Here is a 21,602-nt window from a genome sequence, read left to right as displayed (position 1 = left end):
CCTCCGGGAGCGAGCGAGACTGCGAGCGGGGCTTTAATTTCGCCGCGGTGGCACTGCTTGGAAGCTGCCCTTGCCACATGAAAGCAGCCCTGCGGTGCCCTGGTCGCTGCCGAAAGCAGCACGGGAGCCAGCGGAGGGATGATTACAGAGCAGCCCTTTCTTCCCGTGGCTACAAAAGAAGAAACAACAGGGACCTGGATGTGGTTGGATGTGACGCGATGCCCTTTTGGGGCTCCAACCGCACGCCGCACGGGGAGGCGGTGGCTTTGGGGATGGAGTGGTGACCCTTGCACTCGTGCAAAGAAATGTTGGGTGTTTTTTTTTTGTTTTTTTTTTTTGAAGGAGGGATGAACCAGACCTGCAGGGTGTAGCAGCGTCCATCTGGAGGTATCCCCTGGTGGCAGCGACGCCCAGCCCCAGCCCTACCCCGTCTCCGTTCTCTGCCCCCTCTGTGCCTTCTCCACCTTTTTTTTTCCCTCCCCTGCTAACCCAGCGTGCAGTTAGGAATACCTTTCATGCACTCAAGACTTATGGTTCAGCCTGGACGTGCTATCAGCCCGCTGCCTGATAAGTTTGCTGCCTCCAAGCCCTGGGGAAGCGCCTGCTCAGGGTCGCTGCAATAGATTTACCTGCGGCTTCCCGGTGTGATTTTACTTACCCCTTAACCGAAAGGAATTACTTTTCATCGCTGCGAAGAAAAATGCATGTCCCAGAGCCAGCGCTGGCCGTAAAAACTCGCGCCGTCTCTCCCTGTTGCCATGAATTTGTAAGTCGCTGGCTGCGTTTGCAGCTAGGAAAAGAGTGAAGCTGGTGATCGGGGTGAGCTCAGAGCGAGCGGGGAAGGTGGCAGGGGAAGGAAGGAAGGTCTGGCTCGCTGGTAGCCTGGGCTTGGTCACAGAGGTGGCTGGGAGTGATGGATGGGGGATGTGGAGCCACTGTCTCCCTACGGGCTGGTCCCCGTCCTTTTTTGGGGTGCTGGGGGTCTCCACCACGGGTCACCACGCTGGCTGTGGCACTCCTGGAGCAGCCTTTACCCAAAATCATAGCAAAGGAGGGCAAACGCCTGCGTGGTGCTGCCATCCTCATGCCCTTACCGGGAGGGGGATGCAGGGCACCCAGCAGCTGTTGAGGCAGGAGGAGGCTCCGGGTGGCTTTGGACGCCGAGGAGCAGCCTCGTGTTCATCAATCAAAGTGCCTGCAGCTCCCCTTTCAAGCTGCAATAACCAGAGCTGAGAGTCAATCCATATCTATTTAAAGCACTTGGAGAAATAAAGATGCTAAATAAAAGCACGGCGGCCCTCTGCTCCCTTCCTGTGGCCAGGAGGGCTTCGGGGACCAGCACCGGCAGCATCCCCGTCCCGTGGGCACCTGCAGGAGGGTGGCAGCGCCGGGGGGGCGCTCTGAAGGACACTTTTTTAGCATGTGCTTGCATTTTTGCCTTGGTGAGGGGGTGACGAGCCGGCTCTGCAAGCCCTCTGCCATGCTAATGGGGGCTGCAGGCTGGCTCCACCTCGGGTGGTTTCTCCCTTCCCAAAGACAAGCCAGGGAACACTTGTGGAAGGGCGAAATTAAAAAGCCCGGGGCGGTTTATTTTGAGGACAGCGTGTTTGCTTTCACGTCGTGCTGGAGGGAATTGCTCTGCTACTGTCAGCAAATAAATAAAATAAGAGCTTTGTTTTAAATGAGGCTTTCTTCTGCTGGTTAATTAGGCGAGCTGGTACCTGCAGTTGCGCTGCCACGGCACCGACTGCATCGTGCGTGTCGGAGGCATATGGCTGGTGTCGGCAGCTCCCAAACTTCATCAGCCCCTTATTAGTGATTTTAAATATCCCTTTAATGGTGTACAACTCCTGTGGGGATTCGGTGGCACTGGCAGAGGGTTTTTGAGCTGGCTGTATGTGAGCACGGCTGGGCTGCCTGTGGACGCACGTACCTATGGCACGGGGTGCTGAGCGTGCTTGTGCCATGTGGTGCTTTCCTGCGAGCGTGGGGCAAGGCTGGTGAGCAATATTTGCTTACAGGAACAACCCCTCGTGGCTTTTTCGGGGTGTTGGAGCATCGCGCCCTGGTCGTGGAGGGCAGGGGCAGAGCTGAGAGCATTGGGATTTAGCGGTCGCTCGTCTCCTGGTGCTGCTCCAGGTCTTGCTTTTGGTGCCTCACGTCTGCACCCGGAGCTCTCCTCGTGCCCACGTGGGGCTTGCGCCGGCTTGCACCGCTGCCTCCGCCGCCTCTGCCCTGGCGGGCGTGGGGGAAAACCCCTTTTGGGGTTGTTTTCTGCCTGTTTTTTTGGGTCTCCCCTTCCCGAGAGGGTGCAGCGAGTGGGGTCTGCAGGTGCCACCGGGCTGGGACGTGGAAGAGCGCTGGCACTGGGATGGCCACCGTGGGCTGAGCGGGGCTTCCCGCAGAACTGGGGCACAGCAGGCAGGAACCCAGCGCCTTGGCTTGTCTTTTTCTTCCTCTCCTTCCCTCCCTGCTCCAAATTCCTGCCCGGCCTGCTGGGAGCACACAGCAGCCTGCGGGCAGCTCCGGCGCACGTCTCCGGGGCTGGGCAGAGGGGAGGATTTGGGGGGCCTTATAATTTTTCCCCCCTTCCATCCTGCCATAAAGGCTGCTCCGACCTCAGGGGGTCCCCAAGCCGTTTGAGATCTTTGAGTATTTCGGGCTGCTCGTGGCACGGGCGCCTTGGCTCGATGGGAAAGCCAAGCAGGGCGATTTTCCCCGATAATTACAGGGCCCTTGCGCAAGGCCGGGTGACAGGGAGCTTCCTCCGCCTGCAGCCACGCTGGGGCTGGGAACTGGGCTCCGTGCAACCCGCCGGTCACCCACCCCATCCCTTCCTCCCTCCTCTGGTCCCTGCACGTGTGCTTGTGCACCCAGCAGAGGAGGCAGGGGGGGTCTTCTTGCCTCCCCCCTTTCTCCCGAAGCTGTTGCAGGGGCTGCCCCCATCCCGCATTCCTGGAGATAAGGATCCTGTCTGGCGCCGGGGTTTCAAATGCGCTCCCTGATTATCAGCAGGCGCCGGGCTAGAGCCCCAGGCAGCAGATAAAGAGGGGAGGGAAGAGGAGAGGAGGCTCCCTGCATCCCTGCCCCGCTGCTCCTGCACCCCAGGATGCCACTCACTGCCCCCAGTGCGCCGAGAAAATTGTTAGCCCTGCTTGAAAGTCTTTTTTTTATATATATATATATATATATAAATATATATTTTTTTATTAGTATTTTCTCTCTCTTGCCGACTGGCTGTACCAGACCGTCCGGCTCTCGCAGCCCAGCCGCGGATGGGAGTGGGGAAGGTGAAGCTGTAATGAGAGGCAGCTGTGGGGCACGGCCCCACGCCCGGGGCTGCGGCACAAACCCTTGCTCCGCGCGCTGCCTTTGGCATCCCACCCCCGGCCAGGGCAGGGAAAGGAGGGTTTTCACTCGCCTCTTAGCTGAGGGCCCTCGCTGCCCTGGCTCGTGGGGCTTAAAAAAGCAGAGAGCACCCAGGATGGCACCCCTGCACCCTGGACACCTTGGTGCGCCCTGGGTGCTTTGGTGCGCCCGTGCCCCACCAGTCTTTGGCGATGCATTTTGGAAGCCCTTGACCCACTGGCCGAGCCAGCAGCCAGACAAAATACAGCAAAAAAAAAAAAAAAAAAAAACAACAACCTCTTATCACCACCGTGTCCTGGCTGTGGCACCTCCGTGTGCCGTTAAAACCAGGGCTGTCTCCTCCACCAAGGAATTTAGAGGTGAAGGAGGGCGCTTATCTTGCTGGGGGGCAAGCTGCTGGCTGGAACGCGTCCCGAAGGCATTTTTCTGCAGCCCCAATGCTGAGTTCTGGGGACTTTTGCCCTCTTTCCCCCACCAAGCTTATAAATAAGAGCTCAGCCCCCCTGCTCCTGCCTTTACTCTCGGTGTTCCCAGCCTGGCTCTGCTGGGAAGTGCCTCCATCCCCTGGTCATCGAGCAGAGGAACGTGGTCCCTGCCCCAAAGCAAGCTTCTGACCACTTTTTTCCATGTAAATACCCCAAACTGAGTGGGATCTCGCCTTCACCGGGATGCTCCCCAGCACGTGGGGCCTCTTGTTTTTCCCCTGTGATTTCCCTGAAGCTTCCTGCATGAATTTTTGATGCTTTTCCTTGGGGGGTGGGGGGTGAGCATTAGAAAGAAATGACCACTGTGGGGAAAAAAAAAAATAAAAAAAATAAAAAAAGAAGAGGTGTTTTTAGTGAGGAGAGAGAAAGAAGGAGGGGGGAAGAGGCTGAAATGTGATCGCTTTTTATGGCTTCCTGGAACTGCCTGGCTGGGGGCAGGTCGGGAGCAGATAGCCCCACGACGCTCTGCCTGCTTGCATCTTTCCCTTTCAGGTCGTAAATATAAAACCACGACTTGAAAAACAAAAAGCTCGTGAAGCTGTCAGCGGGCTCCCCCCGTGGAAGGTCATAAACGGGGCTCGGAGCAGCAGCTTTTTGCTCTCGTCCCAGCTGGGGGCCAGGCACCAGGACCCCCATGGGGCTGGGGGTCCCCTATCTGCGGCAGGGTGGGCGCAGGATCGGGGCAGCAGGGCTTGGTGCTGCGCCACTTGGCTTCTCTCATCGAGCTTTGATGCCTCTGGTAGGGTGGTAAAAGCCATCCCCAGCTCTCAGCACCTTCAGGATCAATCCCTCATGCTCAGACCTGGCACGTGTTGGGTTTTTTTTTTTGGTTCCACCATGTGCTGGGAATGAAACTGCTCCCGCATTAACATCTAGTTAGCGGCAGCCAAAAAAAAAAACAACACTGTGCCTGAAATAAGAGCAGAAAGAAAAGGGTGAGAAATTAAAGATGCAAAAGACCTGTTAGATCATCTGGCCCTTCCTCCGGGATTGTTTCTGCCCTGTTTTTGTCCAGTCTTGCTCAAAAGTCTCCAGGGCCATTACCGCTTCCCTTGGAGGTGCTTCCATTGTGCATTGAGGGACCAGGCGAAACCTTTAAAAATGTAAAAAGCTTCATACAATGGAGGTAGGAGAAACAGATTGAGTCATTGTATTGTTCTTTGTAATCAGCTTTGCCTTTCATTAATTTCCTCCCGCCCTGCTCCCCAAAGCCTGATTGAGGCTGGCACTCTCAAAGAGAAGCCGCACGTGTGCCCGGCTCCGAGGCACTGGGGCTGACCGTGCAGCAATGCTGGGGGGAATTAATTGACTTTTCTAATTATTTACCCTTGAAACGGAGCCGTGGTGTCGCTCGTGTAGCTGCTGGTCCTATATGGCAGTGTGTGCGTCCGGGATGGGGAACGGGGCGGTGGGTGCTGGGTGCTGCGCAGCCGCTTTTGTGGTGTTGGTGCTGCCTGGTTGCGGAGCTGTTTGGTGTTTGGGGTGGGAAAGGGAAAGGAGAAAATAAAATAGCTCCAGCTCGGGGGTCCTGCGATGCTCGGGGGGTCCTGCGATGCTCAGAGCCCTGCCCAAGGGCATCCTTCGATGCTCAGGGTGTCCTCCAGTGCTCGAAGCCCTGTACCAGGGTGTCCCGCAGTGCTTGGTTTATCCTTTAAGCCTTGGGGTATCCTGTGATATTTTGGGTGTCCTGTTATGTTCAGGGTGTCCTGCAATGCTCAGAGTCCTGCACCAAGGCATCTTGCAATGCTCTCGACATCTGCAATGCTAGAAACCCCACACCAGGGCATGCTAAAAAGCCCCAAACCCCACACCAGGGCATCCTGAAATGCTTGAAACCCTGCACCAGGGCACCATGCAAAGTTGGGGCGTCCTGAAATGCTCAAAAACCTGCACCAGGGCATCCTGAAATGCCCAAAACCCCACACCAGGGCATCCTGAAATGCCCCAAATCCTGCACCAGGGCATCCTGAAATGCCCAAAACCCTACACCAGGGCATTCTCCAAATCGCTCCCCAGGCGAGAGGAGCGGGGTGACGGGCCCAGCTTTCCCCCAGGGGCTCCCTTTCGGGGCAGGGGATGGCATTTGGGGTACCGGGGCTCCCTCAGAAGCGTGTGAGCAGGTAGACGGAGCCGTGCCGGGGCTCAGCCTGCGGGGCAGCCAGGCCCAGATGTTTCCCAGATGTTGCTCACTTCCTGGCTGGCTCCTCGGCGTTGGGCTTTTTATGTACTTGTTTGTTTTGGACTACAAACAAAATAAAAAGGGTTTTTATAACCCCGTTCCCAGGAGGCCGCGAGTTCAGGATGTAATCTGAAATCTATTCACTATTGTCTCGCTGCGTCTCCCTGCCCTCGGTGCCGTCCCTGGGCACGCACCGCTTTTGTTAAAACGCCTTTTTTCCCACATGACGTCTTTTCTCGACGGGCCGCCGGGCATTTTCCTTCGTGACCCCCCCTCCAGGGCTCAGGGGAGCTGTGGGAATATCCCTGGCTGGCTCGGGATGGAGGCAGGAGGAGGAAATCCCATGGTTTTTTGGTCCCGTTCCACTCCTCGTTGTGCGTTTTTCTGAGGATGGGAAAATCATCGCACTGGTGGTGCTCATCCCAGTGCCCCTTCGTGTGTTTGGGGAGGGATGGAGACTGAAAAAAAAGGTTGAAATGTACGGATTCAAGGTGTTTGGATCAGGTGAATGCAAGGGTTAAAAGAAAACAACAAAAAATGGGGTTAGGGATGGCGTTATGTAAGGGAATGCTGTCGGCTCGTGGTTAGGCGGTGGGACAGAAATTTTAAAAATCCCTAAAAAAATCCTGTGAGTTCTGGGAAGTCGCCACCACTTCCACGGGCAGAAATAGTTGAGGATGAGCAGCTGAAGCCGTCCTCTCCTGGAAAGAAACTGGGGCAGAACCGGCTCCCCTTGGGGCTGGGGCATCCTCGGGAAAGGCAGCCTGGCGAAAACCCGCAGCGAGGTGTGCTCGCGGCTGGCAGCCTCCCCCTGACGTGCGTGCTTGGCTCTCGCTGCTCTCTTCTCACTTCCATTTTTATTTTTTCTCCCCCCCCGCACCCACCTGCGGGGTTAAGGCCCCTTTTCCTCTTTCCTTCCCCTCGCTCTTAATTGCCTGTTAAATAATTTAAATATTTAGGACCAAAGGGCTTCAATTATCCATTAATTTACATTAGTAATTTCTCTATCAGGCTGGATGGACGCGCTGGTAGCCTGATGGGCCCCCCGGGACGGGCAGGAGCCTTGCTGCAGTGCATTTTCCTGGAACGGGGGCCGCTCCTCCTCGCTTTTAAGGGCACAGGATGGAGCCCACAGCACCTGCAGGGCCCCATAGGTCCCAGATGTTAGAAGCTGGATATTCGCTCGCAGTGGGTTTGTGGACCCGCTGCTCCCGTAGCACTGCCTGCTATTTTATTTGATTTTTTTTTTTTTTGATTTATGGCTGCTGACAGCAAATCCCAGCCCAGTGGCATTCGGGGGGGGCGTGCTGGGGAACATGCTGTCCCCAGCTTTAAAGCAATTAGTGCAAATCACTCGTGGGAATGAAGGCACCAAGAGAACCACGGCACAGGAGGGTGGGACCCTCGGCACAGGAACGGGACCCTTGGCACAAGAGAACAGGACCCATAGCACAAGAGGACAAGGCTGGGGGGCTTTTTTTCCCTTTCCATCAATTTTTTTTTGCTCCTTGGCATACATCAGCCTTCAGACCCTGTCTCCCTGAGGACTTTTTTGGGTCACCTTTGGAGGAGGCTGGTGGCGGAGGCTGCAGGAGCCCGGAGCCCCGGTTGCAACTTGGGGCAGGACAAAGGGAGGAAAGAGGAATTCAGCGTGGGAGAAGAAAAGGTGGAAGGATTGCCAGGGCTGGCTTTGTGCGGCCAGCCTCCGTGGACAAATTGGGGAAGAAACAGTCAAAAGGTGGAAATTGATGGCGGTGAGAAAGGAAGGAGCAGGCTCCGGGGTCCTGTTGGCTTTAAGCACCCCCCTGGTTGGTTCCCAAACATCGTCAGGGTTTTTTGCTCTACTTTTTAAAGCCTTGGTGCGAAATAACTGGAGGTAACCTCCAGGAGGAGCAGAGCTGGAGGCTGGGAGCTGCTCCTCTACCTGCGCCTTGCTGCAGGGATTCAAGTGCAGCAGCCAGGGGATGGGGAAGCCTCGGCCCTGAGCGAGCCCTGCCAAGGGCTTTCTTCTGGACCAGGGGCAGGGCTGGCATGGAGGGGGAGAGCAGAGTCTTAATATTTCATATTCTGCATCAGGGATTATTTCTTTTTTTTTTTTTTTTTTCCCTCCAATCTCTTTCTATCCCTGCTCTCTCCCTCCCCCCATTTTTCCTTCTGTTTGTCCCAGCGAAACGAGAAGGGAAGAAAAGGGCAGAGAAAGGACAAAAGCAGAATATTTCCATCCTCCGTTAATGCTTTTTTTTTTTTTTTTTTTCTTGATCAGGGCAACAAATCTGAAAGATTAAGGGCAACTTTAAAGGCCATTTAATAAAGGGGTCTTAACCAGCTGCTCTTTGACATTGCTCCCCTATTTGAATTTCTAGTTAATTTGGGGCATTGAATGTGCTGGTTTTCTCCTTTTATTTTGCAGTAGGTTTTGTGTTTTTCAACCAACAGCCTCACGCCAAGGGAGCAGCCTTCCAGGAGGCTTTGGCTTCCCGGGGCTTTTGGGGAGCTGCTGGGGAGGAGAGGGCGGGTGCCAAAAAAAAAAAAAAGGCACAACCAAGCAATGTGAGCTCCTTCTTCTCCCTTTGCACCGCTCCTCCAGCTGCCGAAACTCCTTGCTGTGCCTTGCTGGGCTGCTGCCATCCCTTCCCAGCTGGGGATTGGGATGCTCCAAGGGCAAAGCCCTGTGCCCTGTGCGTTCCCATGCTGGCCCCAGGAGGGTTTATATGGAGCTGGGGCATCCCGTGGTGAATAACCAGGCTGGCAGCAGAGCATCCTTCTCCTCCTGGAGGAACACCTCCTGTCCTGGGTAGTTTCACAGTGTTGATTTTTTAAATTACTTTGTTGTTGGTTTTTTTTTTTTTCCTTGGTTTTTTTAGTGTTGTTTTTTTTTTTTTTTTTTTGCATGCCCTAAGCAAACGCGTTTGCCTCCGCATTTGCATGTCGAGAAACCCCATTGCAAAACGCCCGCCTCCGAATTGCCAGGCTCCAGTTGGAGCGCCGGGGAATTTACATTTTTAAATATGGATGTAATTTGTGTGAACAGGAAATCGCTTCCTGCCTGCGGCCCGGCTTCTCTGGGAGCTGGCATTTGGAAGCAGCCTGGAGAGGGGAGAGGGGACCTGTTGCGTGCGCGCCCACCGCGGTCCTGCCGAGGAGAGCTTTCATCCTCCCCTTGATTCACCACCTCTCCGATTGATAATTCGTAGTTCTCTGGACTTTCTGGCATCAGCTGGGGCAACAAGTCCCTCTTCATTCCCCGTTTTCCTTTCCCCTCTCTCTTTCCTTGCTGGAATCGTTATTCTTTGCACAACGGGCAGGCAGCGCATGCCGTAGATGTGAATAACCAGCGTACGGCCACCTTATCTGCTGCTGGCTCTTTTCCTTCTCTGAGCCAGAGCAAACAAATAAAGCCTGTATAATTATGATATCCATTAAAAATAACGTGGTGGCTGGGTAAACAGAGCAGCCTGCACGAGGGGAGCGCGGCAATGGCATTAAAACAGCACAAAGCCAAGTGGCTGGGCCCCGGTGAGAGCCGGCGTAGATGAAATTTGGTGATAGTTTTCCAACACGACCCTGAAGGAAATGTGTGAAGTAGCACAAAAGACTCGAGCACGATAGGGTGTAACGGGGATTTGCTAAGTAATTCCTCCTTTTTTCCTTCTCCTTGGGTATTTTTGGGGAGGCGCGAGGCATCGCAGGGAGCTGTCTCCTCTGAGCCCGCAGCGAGGGATGTTTTGGGCACAGCCCCTTTATCGGCATCTGGGGATGGAGGTTTGGGGATTCCCGTGCCTCGGGACCCTTGCAGCAGGGCTGTGTTTGGGTCCGGAGGCTGCAGCAGCATGGGGATGCTCTCGTGGGATTTCCCCTGAAGGGGACCCTTTGCCAGAGCATGACCCATTAATTTTGAAAAAAAAAAAAAAAAGAAGTGATGATTTTTGGTTTTGGTTCGGTAAGGGGCTGTTGCATGCAAAGCAGGCCTGGTGCTGCCTGGCTCCTCTGTCCCACCCTTTTTCAGCCCAGACTTTGCTTTCTCTGCCTTTTCCCTCCCCTCCCTGCCTCCACATCCAGCCCTGTTTAATAAAGGTGCACAGCGCGGGCGTCCGTCTGCAGGCTTTTAATTTCGCTGGGAGAGGAATCTGCTTATTTTCTCCAAGGGTGTAATTAGGGCTGGCTGGGAGCACCCCCTCATTACTGCGCCCTCTGTAATTACAACATTTGCCTGCTGCGGGGAGCCGGCCGGTCTGGGGAGCTGCACCGAAACGCTGGGGGCAGAGCTGTCCCATGTCCTGTGTCCCCTGGCTGAAATAGAGGAGGGGGGGTGACAGGATGAAGCTGCCAAGCCCTGCTGCTCCGTGCTGGGTGTGTTGCCCCTGCTGGGTCCCCAGGGCTTGGATCTGCTGGTTTTGGGGGCAGCAAATGTCAGCCAAAAGGTCCTGAACTGAGCACCCTGCTCATGGGTTGGGTGCAATCAAGTCTTGGGATTTCACGGGTCTGGGAGACGTGTTGGACTCCACAGGGATGTGGAAAAGAGGTCGGGTACCCATGTTCCTCCTTTTTTCCCTTCCCAAACCCTCCTTATCCACATCCCCCCCTCGTGCGCCCCCAGCCTTGTATCCCACTGGGGTCCCCCGCTCCGATTTGGGCTCCGTCCCGCAGTGGAGAGGTTAACGAGGTTAACGCGGGCTGCTGAGCTAACGAGCTCAGAGCTTTGCATCAGCACCTTGCAGGCGAGGGCTGGGAGGTCCTCGTGGGACGTGGTGGCAGCCCCGCTGCGCCCTCCCCGCCTCGCTTGCCTCCGCTCGCCGCGGTTTGCGTCAGCCCCTGGTGATGCCGGAGGGTTTTTGGTGTTGCCCTCGGGACCGAATGTGGTGAGTGGGATGTTGAGGGGGAGAGGGTGCTTCTTGGAGAAGCTCAGCCGCTTTTTGCTGAGCCCAGAATTGTCCCAGGAGGGCTTTCTGTGATGGGAAGCCCTTGGGAACGGGCACTGCCCACCAGGTAGCCAGCCCGTGGCTCTGCATCTACCACCATCACCCCTCGAAACCTTTTGCTCTTCCTTCATTTAAGCCTCGGGACACCCCCATGAGCTGGGCACCCCTGTTTAGCTGGAGAAACACAACAAAAACCCAGGTTCCCAGCTCCGTGCTTAATCTTTGTGTGGTGTCCACACATGGGGAGGGACGCCAGGCCCCGGCGATGGGCACCGGGCTTTGCCGCCGCTAATGCTCCTGTAATCTCCCAAATATTTGCAGGGATAACAACTGCAGGAGAGAGGATTTTAACACTGTCCTGCGGAGGTTCTCCCAGCTCGGGGGAATTGCTTTCCGGCCTCTCCATCCCTCGTGCTGTGCGTTTGGGGTGGCAGGAAGGGGGTTGGTGCTGGCTCGGCGCCTCGCCGTGCGAGGTGCCGCCGCGGTCGGCGATCTTCTCGCATCGAGGGCGCAGGCTGCCAACATCTGCACCTAACTCCCCCGGGAGCAGATGCTGCGGATCATCCGGCTCAAGCCCGCGGGATTAAAACGTGTGATGAGGGAACGGGGGAGAGGAGGCTGGAGAGAAGTCCGTGCTTGTTCTCCCCTCCTCCCTTTTCCAGCTCGCCGCTCCTCCTCCACTTGGCATCAGGGCTTAGTCCCTTCTCCTCCTCCTCCTCAAATCCCTCGGTGCTCCTGGGTGTGACCCGGGCGATGCAGAGCCCTGATACCCAGGCTGTCCCTGAGCATCCTACAGCAGCGTTTGCATCCCAGGATTTCTCAGGATGCGACAGGTGTCAAACAACTCGGGGAATCGCGAGCGCAGCACTTAGGGGCCGGCGTGGCTTTGTCTCGCTCCTCACCTCCCTGGCTATCCCCAGGGACACAGGGAGTCCTTGTGGGTGTCCATCGAGCCCTTACAAGCCCTTTAGGGCCCCTTTTCAGAGCGGGGTCAGGGAGGCACGAGGACCCTTTTTAGAGAAGCCTCACGACTTTTTATTGCCCCCCAGAAAGCCTCTGGATTGCCCAATGTGGCAGAAAATGCCAAGCGGTGCCCGGGGGTGCGTGTCACATCCTGTGGGCTTTTCTTCTCCTCACCCTGGCTTTTCTCTCCTTTCTCTGTGATTTTTCTCCCCTTTCTGGGCTGTTTTCACCCTGTTTTTTTGCCGAGAGGAGGTTTGCAGCAGTGGGTGCAGGATTTAGCAGAAAATCCTCCCTGTGATGAAGGTGCCGGTGGGTACCGCTTCCTGGAACCGCTTCAAGACGCCATCCCTTTGGGAAATACCGTGTGGCTTGGGGAAAAAAGCACCCCCTTTTTCACCACTAAAGCTCATATCACCTCAAGTGCCTGTGTCCTCATCCTCTGAGTGCGCATGGTTCACGATTGCTTGCTGCAAAGCAGGTCCTGATGTGCTCTGTAACCTTTAAGAAATGGGTATGGTGCTCAAGTGGCGGCTCGAGCATGCCATGTAGCCGAGCCATGGGTCCTGAGCTATATAGGATGTTGGGATGGTGATAATCTGGGAATTCTGCCCCAAAACAGGGAGGTGGGAGACAAGTGGCCACCTCCTGTGGAGCAAAGGGAAGGCGGTAGGTGGGAACCCCCAAAAACCCAGGCAGGAGCACTGGGGGCTGCTGGGGGAGCCACCCTGGCACCGCAGTGGTGATTTTTGGAGGATGCTCTGTACACATCCCCAGCCACCAAGCCCTGGATCCGGCTCTGCAGGAGCGCAGCGTGACTGGGGAGAGGTTTTCACACAAGCCCTTGAGTTGAGTTTTGTTGGCTGCCTCTCGTGCCAGCCCTGTGGATTATCTCCTGCCTGCCCCCTGTGCCAGGAAATTTAGGTTTATGGCACCAGAACGGTTTACAAGGGAAAAAAAAAAAGTGCAAAGACGGCTTGGCAGATGCAAAATTGAGTTGTAAATGGGGGAAAAAGAGGTGGTGGTTGCTGCTCTGATACAGTGCCTCCTCGATGCCCTGCGTCCCGTGCAAGTGGTGGGGTGCCGAGAAAATCACAGCCCGGCGAGCGAAATTGGGGAGGGAATGGCCGGAGAGGTGGGGAAGAGCCAGGGAGACAGGAATTAGCCCCGAGTTTAATTCATTGTTTCCAAAAGAGCAGTTAATGGATTATGACGAATGTCCTACTGCTCTCCCGTAGCGCTGCGTTAAATGGAAATGGAAAGTCAATTTTCCTAAATGGATTTTAAACGACTGACCTCGCGTGGGTTTGTTATTTTTTTTCCCCTCGCTCGCTGTTTTTTTTTGCTGGGGAGGCAGCTTGGGCACCTCGGTTCCTTGGCACGTGCGGCTTCCTCCTCCTCCTCCTCCTCCTCCTGCTGCCATCTCAGGCGGTTTCCTTCCCAGGCTCTCCGAGCCCCCTTGCCAAAGGGTGACGGAGGGAGTGGGCTCTTTTCTGCCGCGCCAGCTCTTGGAGGTGTTTCTGCAGGCTGCTGATGCTTGCTGCAGTGCCTGGCGCTGGCAAGCAGAGCTGTGGGAGAGGAGAGCAGGCTCCTTAATTCTTGGGGGGGTGAGGATCAGCCCCGCTGGGCAACCTACAAGCTTGTCGGGTGCCCGCAAGCAGCAGGTTAAGCAGTAACACCCCAATGTGTGTGCGCCCCTCTGCGTCCGTGTGGTTTTTATCAGGTTTTTATCAGGCTGCTGATGTTTGGGGTCAGCAGGGCACCCAAGGAAGACGCTCCCCACCTAGCAGAGATCTGCTTTCCCCTGGGGAAAAGCTCTGAGCATCCTCGGGGAGGTGCTGGGCTGGGCTGGGCCTGACTCCCCCATGCACTCGCCCCACAGGGCTGGAGTACAGCGACGTGCTGCCCGACTCCTTCCCCTCGGCCCCGGCGGAGACGCTGCCCCACTTCTTGCTGGAGCCGCAGGACGCCTACATCGTGAAGAACAAGCCTGTGGAGCTCGTCTGCAGGGCCAACCCCGCCACCCAGATCTACTTCAAGTGCAACGGGGAGTGGGTCAACCAGAACGACCACGTCACCAAGGAGGACCTGGATGAGGTCACGGGTGAGCACAAGCACCCCGCCACCCCTCCTCCCTGCTGCCCCCTCTTTTTCCAGCTTTTCCTGCCCTTTTCTTTCCTTTCGGGGCTCTCTGACCGGTGGGGCTGAGGGCCAGGAGCTGGGTAGGGGTTTGGGATCCATCCTGGGGCTGGAGGATGCCTCCTGCTCCTCCTCCTCCCATCCCCAGGGTCTCTCACCCCGAATGGCGCCGCTCTTTTATGGGACTGTAACAGGCTGACTTGCTGTCCTTTGTCCTTACCCCAGAGACTTTCCCAATCTCCTTCCTCCTTCCCAGGTTTCTTTTTTCCACTGCACCTCCACGCTGGGGATTATTCTCCTCCAGCAGACCTCTTTCCCATTGGTTTTAGCATTCCCAGGGGGCTGCAGCCCCACAAAGTCACTTTAACACGTTTCCCACCTCCTTGGTCCACGCACAACTTTTTTCTCTTATCATCTGTGAGCATTAAGAGAGGAGCTGGGTAGCAGCACGAGGATGATGAGGCTTATTAGGGCACGAGGGAAGCCTCTGCCTTGCAGCAGTACCTCTGGTGTTGGATGGTGAAGCACTGCTGGAGGGCAAAGCCGGTGCCTGGTGGTGACGGAGCCGCTCTCCAAGGGGCCGTTTATTTATAACATCTTCAAGGCAAAGCAGCAGGGGCTTAGGGGAAGAGCACTGAGGAGTAAAACATGCTGGAGAAACCAGCTTCAAGGGAACATGTGGGCAGTTTGGGGAGGAAAACACGTGTTCTTCGTCCAGCTTTCAAAGCTGCTGTTGCTGCTACTGGTGAAAAACCTGACACTAACTTCAGTGCGGAGGTGATGCCGTGTGTGGAAAACACACACAGGCTTGGGCACATGTGCCCAGCAGCCACCCTGAGGAAAGGAGCTGGAACCAGAGCAGTTTGCTGCTCTGAAAATCTGCATTTGCAGCATCTGCTGTCGGGAGGGAGAGCTGCTGACGAGCATGATGAGCACGGTTAGGTGTCCGCACCTTTTCAGCATCCTTGGTTAAAACCTTGGAAAAAGGGACCCTTAAAAAAAAAAAAAAAAAAAGGAATAACTTTTAAGATGATGTGTCTTGAACAAAGCACGCTCTGTAGGGCTCTGACTGCATCCGAAGCATTTCACGCGGAAGAAAGCAAAAATAGGCCAAGTCAGAGAGGATAACTCAGCTGGATGAGTAGGGACCGTTTGGAAAAGCAGCCGTGTTTGGATGCGTGTAAGCCATTTAAGTAGTGATTCATAAGCTCATCCTACAATTTTTGGGGTATGGCATCTTCACGTGCAGTGCTTACAGAGGCAGCAGAGCCCTGGCTGGATCCCTCTCTGCTTTTCCTGACCCTCTTGGCCGAGCCTTTCAGACAAGACAAGAGGTTTTGGAGCATCTCTTTGGAGGTCTGGGTCTTTCTGAGAGCCCCGATTCTTCCAAGAGCACTTGGCCTGATACTTTTTTTTTTTTTTTATCCTCTTAATAGTGGCAAAATAAGTGATATTTCCTCGGTGCACGTCTGTCAGGGAGGTGGCAGGGAGACAGCAATTGCTCCTCACAGCAAGCTAAGGAAATCACAGCCAGGGAGCGTGCAGCCACATCACGAGGGGTCGGCGCTTCACGGAAACTTCACCCTCCTCAGACGCCTTTCCAGAGCCCTGGGGAGCGTGTCCTGGGTGCCTCGGTCTCACCTCTGTCCCTCTGTCCCCTGGCAGGGCTGCTGGTGCGGGAGGTGCAGATCGAGGTGTCCCGGCAGCAGGTGGAGGAGCTCTTCGGCCTGGAGGACTACTGGTGCCAGTGCGTGGCCTGGAGCTCGGCGGGCACCACCAAGAGCCGCAGGGCCTACGTCCGCATCGCGTGTAAGTGCCCGCTGGGCATCGTCCCCACAGCCTGGTGAGAGGCTGTGGTGCCAGCTGGGTTAATGCTGCTTCCCCCAGCTCCTCCTGGTGCTTTCTCACGGGCAATAACCCGGCGCTTAGCACCTCGCGCCGTTTCCCTGAATCAGCGGCTCCGCGTCCCCGGAGTCCCCGCTGTCATCCGTCACTTCTCGAAGCCGCTGTTTGTGGGTGTCAGCCTGATGAAGGGCGAGTTAATCAGCCTGTTACCTGCCTCAATTGGCTCTCGGGGCAAACGAGACGGCAGAGCTATAGGGGAACGGGCAGGCTTCCCGAGTGGTAAACAGATTTCGCTGTTAGAGGGCTAATAACCCGGCGTGTTATCCAAAACGGGGGTGGCTGGTGAATCAGCTACGTTGCTGACGTCCCTGGAGGATTTAGTCTCAACAAGGAAAATGTTACCCAGCACGGGGCTGGCCACCAAGGAAACCCTTTTGTCTCCGAGCTGGCCCCAGCTGAGTGTAGCTCAGATGAGATGAAGCAGTTTAAGACGCCTCCTGTATCTCCAGCATCCTGTAACAGGAGCTCCCTGAGCGTGGCACTCTCTGCCAAGCCATAAATCGGTCTCTTTCCCTAACGCTGCCCATGCAGTTCCTGCTAACAAGCTTGTCAGCTTCACGCCCTTCCAGTTCCTTCGTACCTGGTCATTTGGATCAAAGCCTTTTGTGTGGCACTGCCTAACGTCCCGGTGCCACGTCCCGCTGGAAATATGATGAGTTAAATCCCTTAAAATGAGGCTTGCATCATGGGCTGGACGCACAGCGTGGCCTGTGTTTAGGGTGTGCTCACAGCAGGTGTGGGCAAGGCGTGGGATCACCGTGCTGGTGTCCCCTGGAAGGCGCAGGGGGGGGCAGCTCCCGAATTCGTGGTGCCCTGCACTGGCAGAAAGCCCATTTTTTGGGTGCTGGAGCGGAGGATTGCAGCACCACCTAGTGATGCAGGGGGGCTCCTGCTCCTCCCACAGCCCTGAAACCTGGGAAATTGCTTTGGTGCATGCATGGGAGCCCTGCAGTTGTGCAAATCTCACTGCCCCGCTCCAAAAAAAGTGCCCCAAATGCTCTTTGGGCAGCTGGCAATTTGGCCCCATCCTTCCAGGCTGCGTTTTGATGCAGAGAAATTTTCCTGTGTGTGCGCACCGATGCTCTCCTCCCTCTGAGGTTTGTGTGGGTGCCCCGTTTCTGCCACGTGCCGATAACCACTGGGTTTCCCCCTCTCCTCCAGACCTACGGAAGAATTTCGACCAGGAGCCGCTGGGCAAGGAGGTGCCGCTGGAGCACGAGGTGCTGCTGCAGTGCCGGCCCCCCGAGGGGGTGCCGCAGGCGGAGGTGAGCGCACAGCCTGGAGAAAAAAACCCACAAGGGAAGCCCCAAAAATGGAGAGATGTGGGGAGAGACGAGCCAGGTCCTTGCAGATGGATTGCAGCTGTGCTTTGAGACTGCCAGCTCTCGTTATTCAGCAGGGTTGATTATTTGGGGTGGTGTGTCTGTTGTTCTGGCTTTGAACAGCGCACATAACCTCAGCACCCATTCTGCCCACCTCTTCCTCGCCCCCTGGTGTGCTGGAAACCCATCAGAGGCCAGCTCTCCCGGAGAGGAGGAGGCACCCAGTGGCTTCTCTGAGAAGCCAACGCAGCAACAAAGATGAGGAGGTCTTTGGGACTGCTCCAGGGGGGGTTTGCTCTCCCCATCAGGCCCCCCAGTCTGCTGTTTGTCCTTGCTCGTGCCCACGCGGTGATTTTATTGGCTCACACCCACCCCAAACAGCCTCATTAAGCACAGCCCAGGAACTAATGGGCAGCCCTGCAGTTGAGCGCTGCACCCCGCATTGCCACCCTTCAATGGAGCAACTCGCCCGGGGTCAGCCAGCCGTGGGAAGTCCGTGGAAGTGGCCGTGCAACACGAGCAAAGAGGTGCTGGGCTTGGCGCGCTCTTCATGCCCACGCAGACCTCTTGTGCCCCGTTGGCACCAAGAGATTTCAGCGAGCGTTGAAGCAGCTGGGTCGTGGCTTAATTTGGAGCCCTTTGCAGACCATCCTGGTGGGGGAAGCATGTGGGATGGGCATTTCCACTACACCTACGATGTGCTTTTCCCGGCCAAGTTCCTGCTCAGCTTAATCACCGTCCTCCCACACGTCCTTCCCCCATCCCACCCTTTCCTCTTGCCAGGTGGAGTGGCTGAGGAACGAGGACGTCATCGATCCCACCCAGGACACCAACTTCCTCATCACCATCGATCACAACCTCATCATCAAGCAGGCCCGCCTCTTGGACACTGCCAATTACACCTGCATGGCCAAGAACATCGTGGCCAAGCGCCGGAGCACCACGGCCGCCGTCATCGTCTACGGTACCCACCCTCGCCATCGGGAAGGGACCGTGTTTGCGACCCGGGGTGGGGGTGAACCATTCTTTTAGCTCTGTCTGCACCTTCCCTGCTGGGCTCTGTCGGCGTGGTCGCTGTGGTTTTGGGTGTTGACGTGTCCCTCTCCTCCTGCAGTGAACGGGGGCTGGTCCACCTGGTCCGAGTGGTCTCCGTGCAACAACCGCTGCGGCCGGGGCTGGCAGAAGCGCACGCGGACGTGCACCAACCCCGCACCGCTCAACGGCGGCTCCTTCTGCGACGGGCAGCCCTTCCAGAAAATAACCTGCACCACCCTCTGCCCAGGTAAGGGGCACTTCAGAAACCCGAGGTCCTACCCCCAGCTTCCACGGTCCCCCCGTGCTCCCGCTCCCCAAGGAGAGGGGTTCAGGAGCGGGCACCTTTCCGCTGCTGGAGACGCTCGTTCCCCATCCTGGAGGGGCCGTACCGAAGCGTCCCCAGCCCGGTGTCTGTGTTTGGTGACCCGCAGTGGACGGCGCGTGGACGGAGTGGAGCAAGTGGTCGGCCTGCAGCACCGAGTGCACCCACTGGCGCAGCCGCGAGTGCGCTGCCCCGGCCCCCCGCAACGGCGGCAAGGACTGCAGCGGCGTGCTGCTCGACTCCAAAAACTGCACCGACGGGCTCTGCCTGCACAGTGAGTGTGTGGGGAGGCCGAGGGGACAGGGGACAGTGGCCCCGAGGGGATGGTGGCCCCGAGAGGATGGTGGCCCTGCTCCTCTTGCTTCTGCTGTCCCCACGGTGCGTGGGAAGGAGACATCAGTTTTGGTTGCAGCAAGGCTGTTGGCCTTCAGAAAAGGGTGATGGGTTCAGAGGGGGAGGATCAGCGTGTAAAAAGGGCCAAAAAAAATGGAAAGTCTTGGGTTGAAGGTCTCCAGGGTGGTGGGGTTGAGGGGTGTCTCAGCTTTCCATGCCCACGGAGGTGCTCAGTGCCTTCCTGAAGCAAGGCTTGCTGGTGGTTGTGCAGGGCCCCAGAAAGGTTTTCTTAGCATTTTTTAAAAATTCACTCAGTTTTTAAAAATTTATTAGTTTAAAGCTAGTTCTCAGCCAGTGCAAAGAAAGGTTTGGGGGATTTCTGGTGCCCGCTGTGGGACCTCACTGTCCCACCAGGCCTTCTGAAACCGTGCTAGGTTCAGGGTCTGCTGAAACCGTGCTGGTTGTTGTCAGCGCGGGCAATCCTGCAGGTTTTCTCAACCCCGCTGCGAAAATGTCAGTGCTCAGTAGGAGCTCTGAAGCAGCAGCTAGCTTCTAGGTTTTTAGGGAAAAAAACACCACTACCAGTGCGTGCTGCACTCCAAGCAGGCGCACCGAAGGCTGATGCTGCCACCTGCTGCCGCATGACACCAATTTCCCCTTTCTTTATCCCCAAAAGCCTCCTGCTCCAGCATCCACATTAGACCAGGGGCTTGGGGCATGTGTCCCAGGACACATCCTGTGGCCGCTTCCCTCTTGGAGAGCTCAGCAGTGGGGTTGGTGAAGGCGCAGTGGCAGCAGAGCCACCCGCAGAGCTCCCCGTGCCCCCACGTACCCACCCGGCTGCGCCTGCGTTTTGCGTCATTTCACCCCGCCATCACACCGTCATCACCTTTTCTTTTCTAACTTTGTTTCTCCTAACAGATAAAAGAGTTCTAAGCGAACCCAAAAGCCACCGTAAGTGCTCATTTCATGGCCATTTTATTTCCTCGCGCTGCATCGCGTCCGTTTCGTTCCGTTTCCCCCATGGCAGGGCTCCAGGGAAGGGCAGGGTGGGAAGGGGAAGCAACTAAAAACCTACCCCCAAAATTTTTGTGTGCCTTAAATCACGTGCCACGCTTTACGCCTTGCTATCGCACCCCTGCTCCTGTCCCCCCTGTTGCTGCTGGCTGCATGCAGTTCTTGGGTACAGCACGAGGTGTCCAGCATCGCTCCACCAAAGCTGCTCCAGGCATTGTCACCCTAGCCAAGGGCACCCTTCCTGATGCTCCCCGTGCTCCCAGCTCCAGGGTTTCTGGTTTTGGCATCCAGATGGGGCGATGTAAGGATGAGGAGAGCCCCCTGCTTGCTCGGCAGAAACAGGGGGGCTTGGAGTAGCTCGTGCTGTAGGGTGGTGCGAGTTCTCCCTTTGGATAAAAACCTCCCAGAAACAAAATAGACCTGAGGTGGTTGCGATCATGAGGGCAGGGCTTCGTGTGAGCATGAAACCATAGAAACAAAGTGGTACAGGCAGCATGAAGGGAGGAAGGAGCGAAAGATGGGCTCTGTGCCTTCAGATCTGGCTGCCAGAGGGCTTTTACTTGGTGGCCACGCACAGCACCTTGTGTCTGCGTCTCATGGGTGGTGGCATCTGACTTCTTGTTGGCGTCAACTCTTGCTCTTTCCAGGTGGATGTGTAGCTTGGGCATGTATGTATGAGCTTTGTGAGCTCGGGGTTGTCTATATTAGGATATTACAGTTGATTTTATGAGTTCAAGCTGCATAAACATAACATTTCACCCCCTTTCGTTCCTCCCTCCCAGTGCTGGAGGCCACGGGCGACGTGGCCCTGTACGCCGGGCTGGTGGTGGCCATTTTCGTCTTCATCGTGATCCTGATGGCCGTGGGGGTGGTGGTGTACCGGCGGCGGTGCCGGGATTTTGACACGGACATCACGGACTCGTCAGCTGCCCTGACAGGGGGCTTCCACCCGGTCAACTTCAAGACATCTCGGCATGGTAAGGGACGTGCCCCGCGCAGGGGGCAGCCTCCTGGTGAGCCTCCAGCTCCCATTTTCCAGGGGCACCTGGGGGTGATTCCTGCAGGTGTCTCCCACTTCTACACCCCCGATTTTCCACTGATGCCTCCCTCCTCCCGCAGACAACCCGCAGCTGCTGCACCCCTCCATGCAGCCTGACCTGACGGCCAGCGCCGGCGTGTACCGCGGCCCCATGTACGCCCTGCAGGACTCCTCCGACAAGATCCCCATGACCAACTCCCCGCTCCTCGACCCCTTGCCCAACCTCAAGATCAAGGTCTACAACTCCTCCACCACCTCCTCGTCACCAGGCCTCCACGACGGGACGGATTTGCTGGGGGGGGGGCCCACAACTGGCACCTACCCAGGGGACAGCAGTAGGGACGGGCATTTTGGGAACGTGCGGAGCAAAGCCCTGGGCTCCCAGCATCTCCTCGGCCTGCCCCGGGAGCACGGCAGCAGCGCCAGCGGGACTTTTGGCTACCTAGGGGGAAGGCTCACCATCCCTGGCACGGGTAAGCCCTGAGCTGGGGAGGAAGGTGTTTTTGGCTGGGGCGAGTGGTGCAGCTGAGGAACATCTGGAGATGTTCCTCCTGGGATGCTCTGGGGTGCCCTAGCTC

General features: G+C 56.6%; 1 protein-coding gene across 2 annotated transcripts in view; it reads left to right on the top strand.

Annotated features, from left to right (window-relative positions):
• UNC5B (unc-5 netrin receptor B) overlaps positions 1 to 21,602 on the top strand; it is a 36,119-nt gene that overhangs the window by 11,842 nt on the left and 2,675 nt on the right. For both annotated transcript variants that reach the window (XM_084289790.1, XM_084289789.1), the window contains 9 exons: positions 13,795 to 14,016; positions 15,717 to 15,860; positions 17,118 to 17,221; positions 18,062 to 18,242; positions 18,393 to 18,560; positions 18,745 to 18,909; positions 19,890 to 19,922; positions 20,768 to 20,962; positions 21,105 to 21,497. In XM_084289790.1, coding sequence (XP_084145916.1) covers positions 13,795 to 14,016; positions 15,717 to 15,860; positions 17,118 to 17,221; positions 18,062 to 18,242; positions 18,393 to 18,560; positions 18,745 to 18,909; positions 19,890 to 19,922; positions 20,768 to 20,962; positions 21,105 to 21,497 — 1,605 coding nt within the window. The remainder of the gene's footprint in view (positions 1 to 13,794; positions 14,017 to 15,716; positions 15,861 to 17,117; positions 17,222 to 18,061; positions 18,243 to 18,392; positions 18,561 to 18,744; positions 18,910 to 19,889; positions 19,923 to 20,767; positions 20,963 to 21,104; positions 21,498 to 21,602) is intronic.

Source organism: Netta rufina, assembly GCF_964035555.1.
Source record: "Netta rufina genome assembly, chromosome: 7".
Classification (NCBI taxonomy): Eukaryota; Metazoa; Chordata; class Aves; order Anseriformes; family Anatidae; genus Netta; species Netta rufina.
Note: the sequence above shows the minus strand (reverse complement) of the source record. Positions and strands in the feature narration are given on the sequence as shown.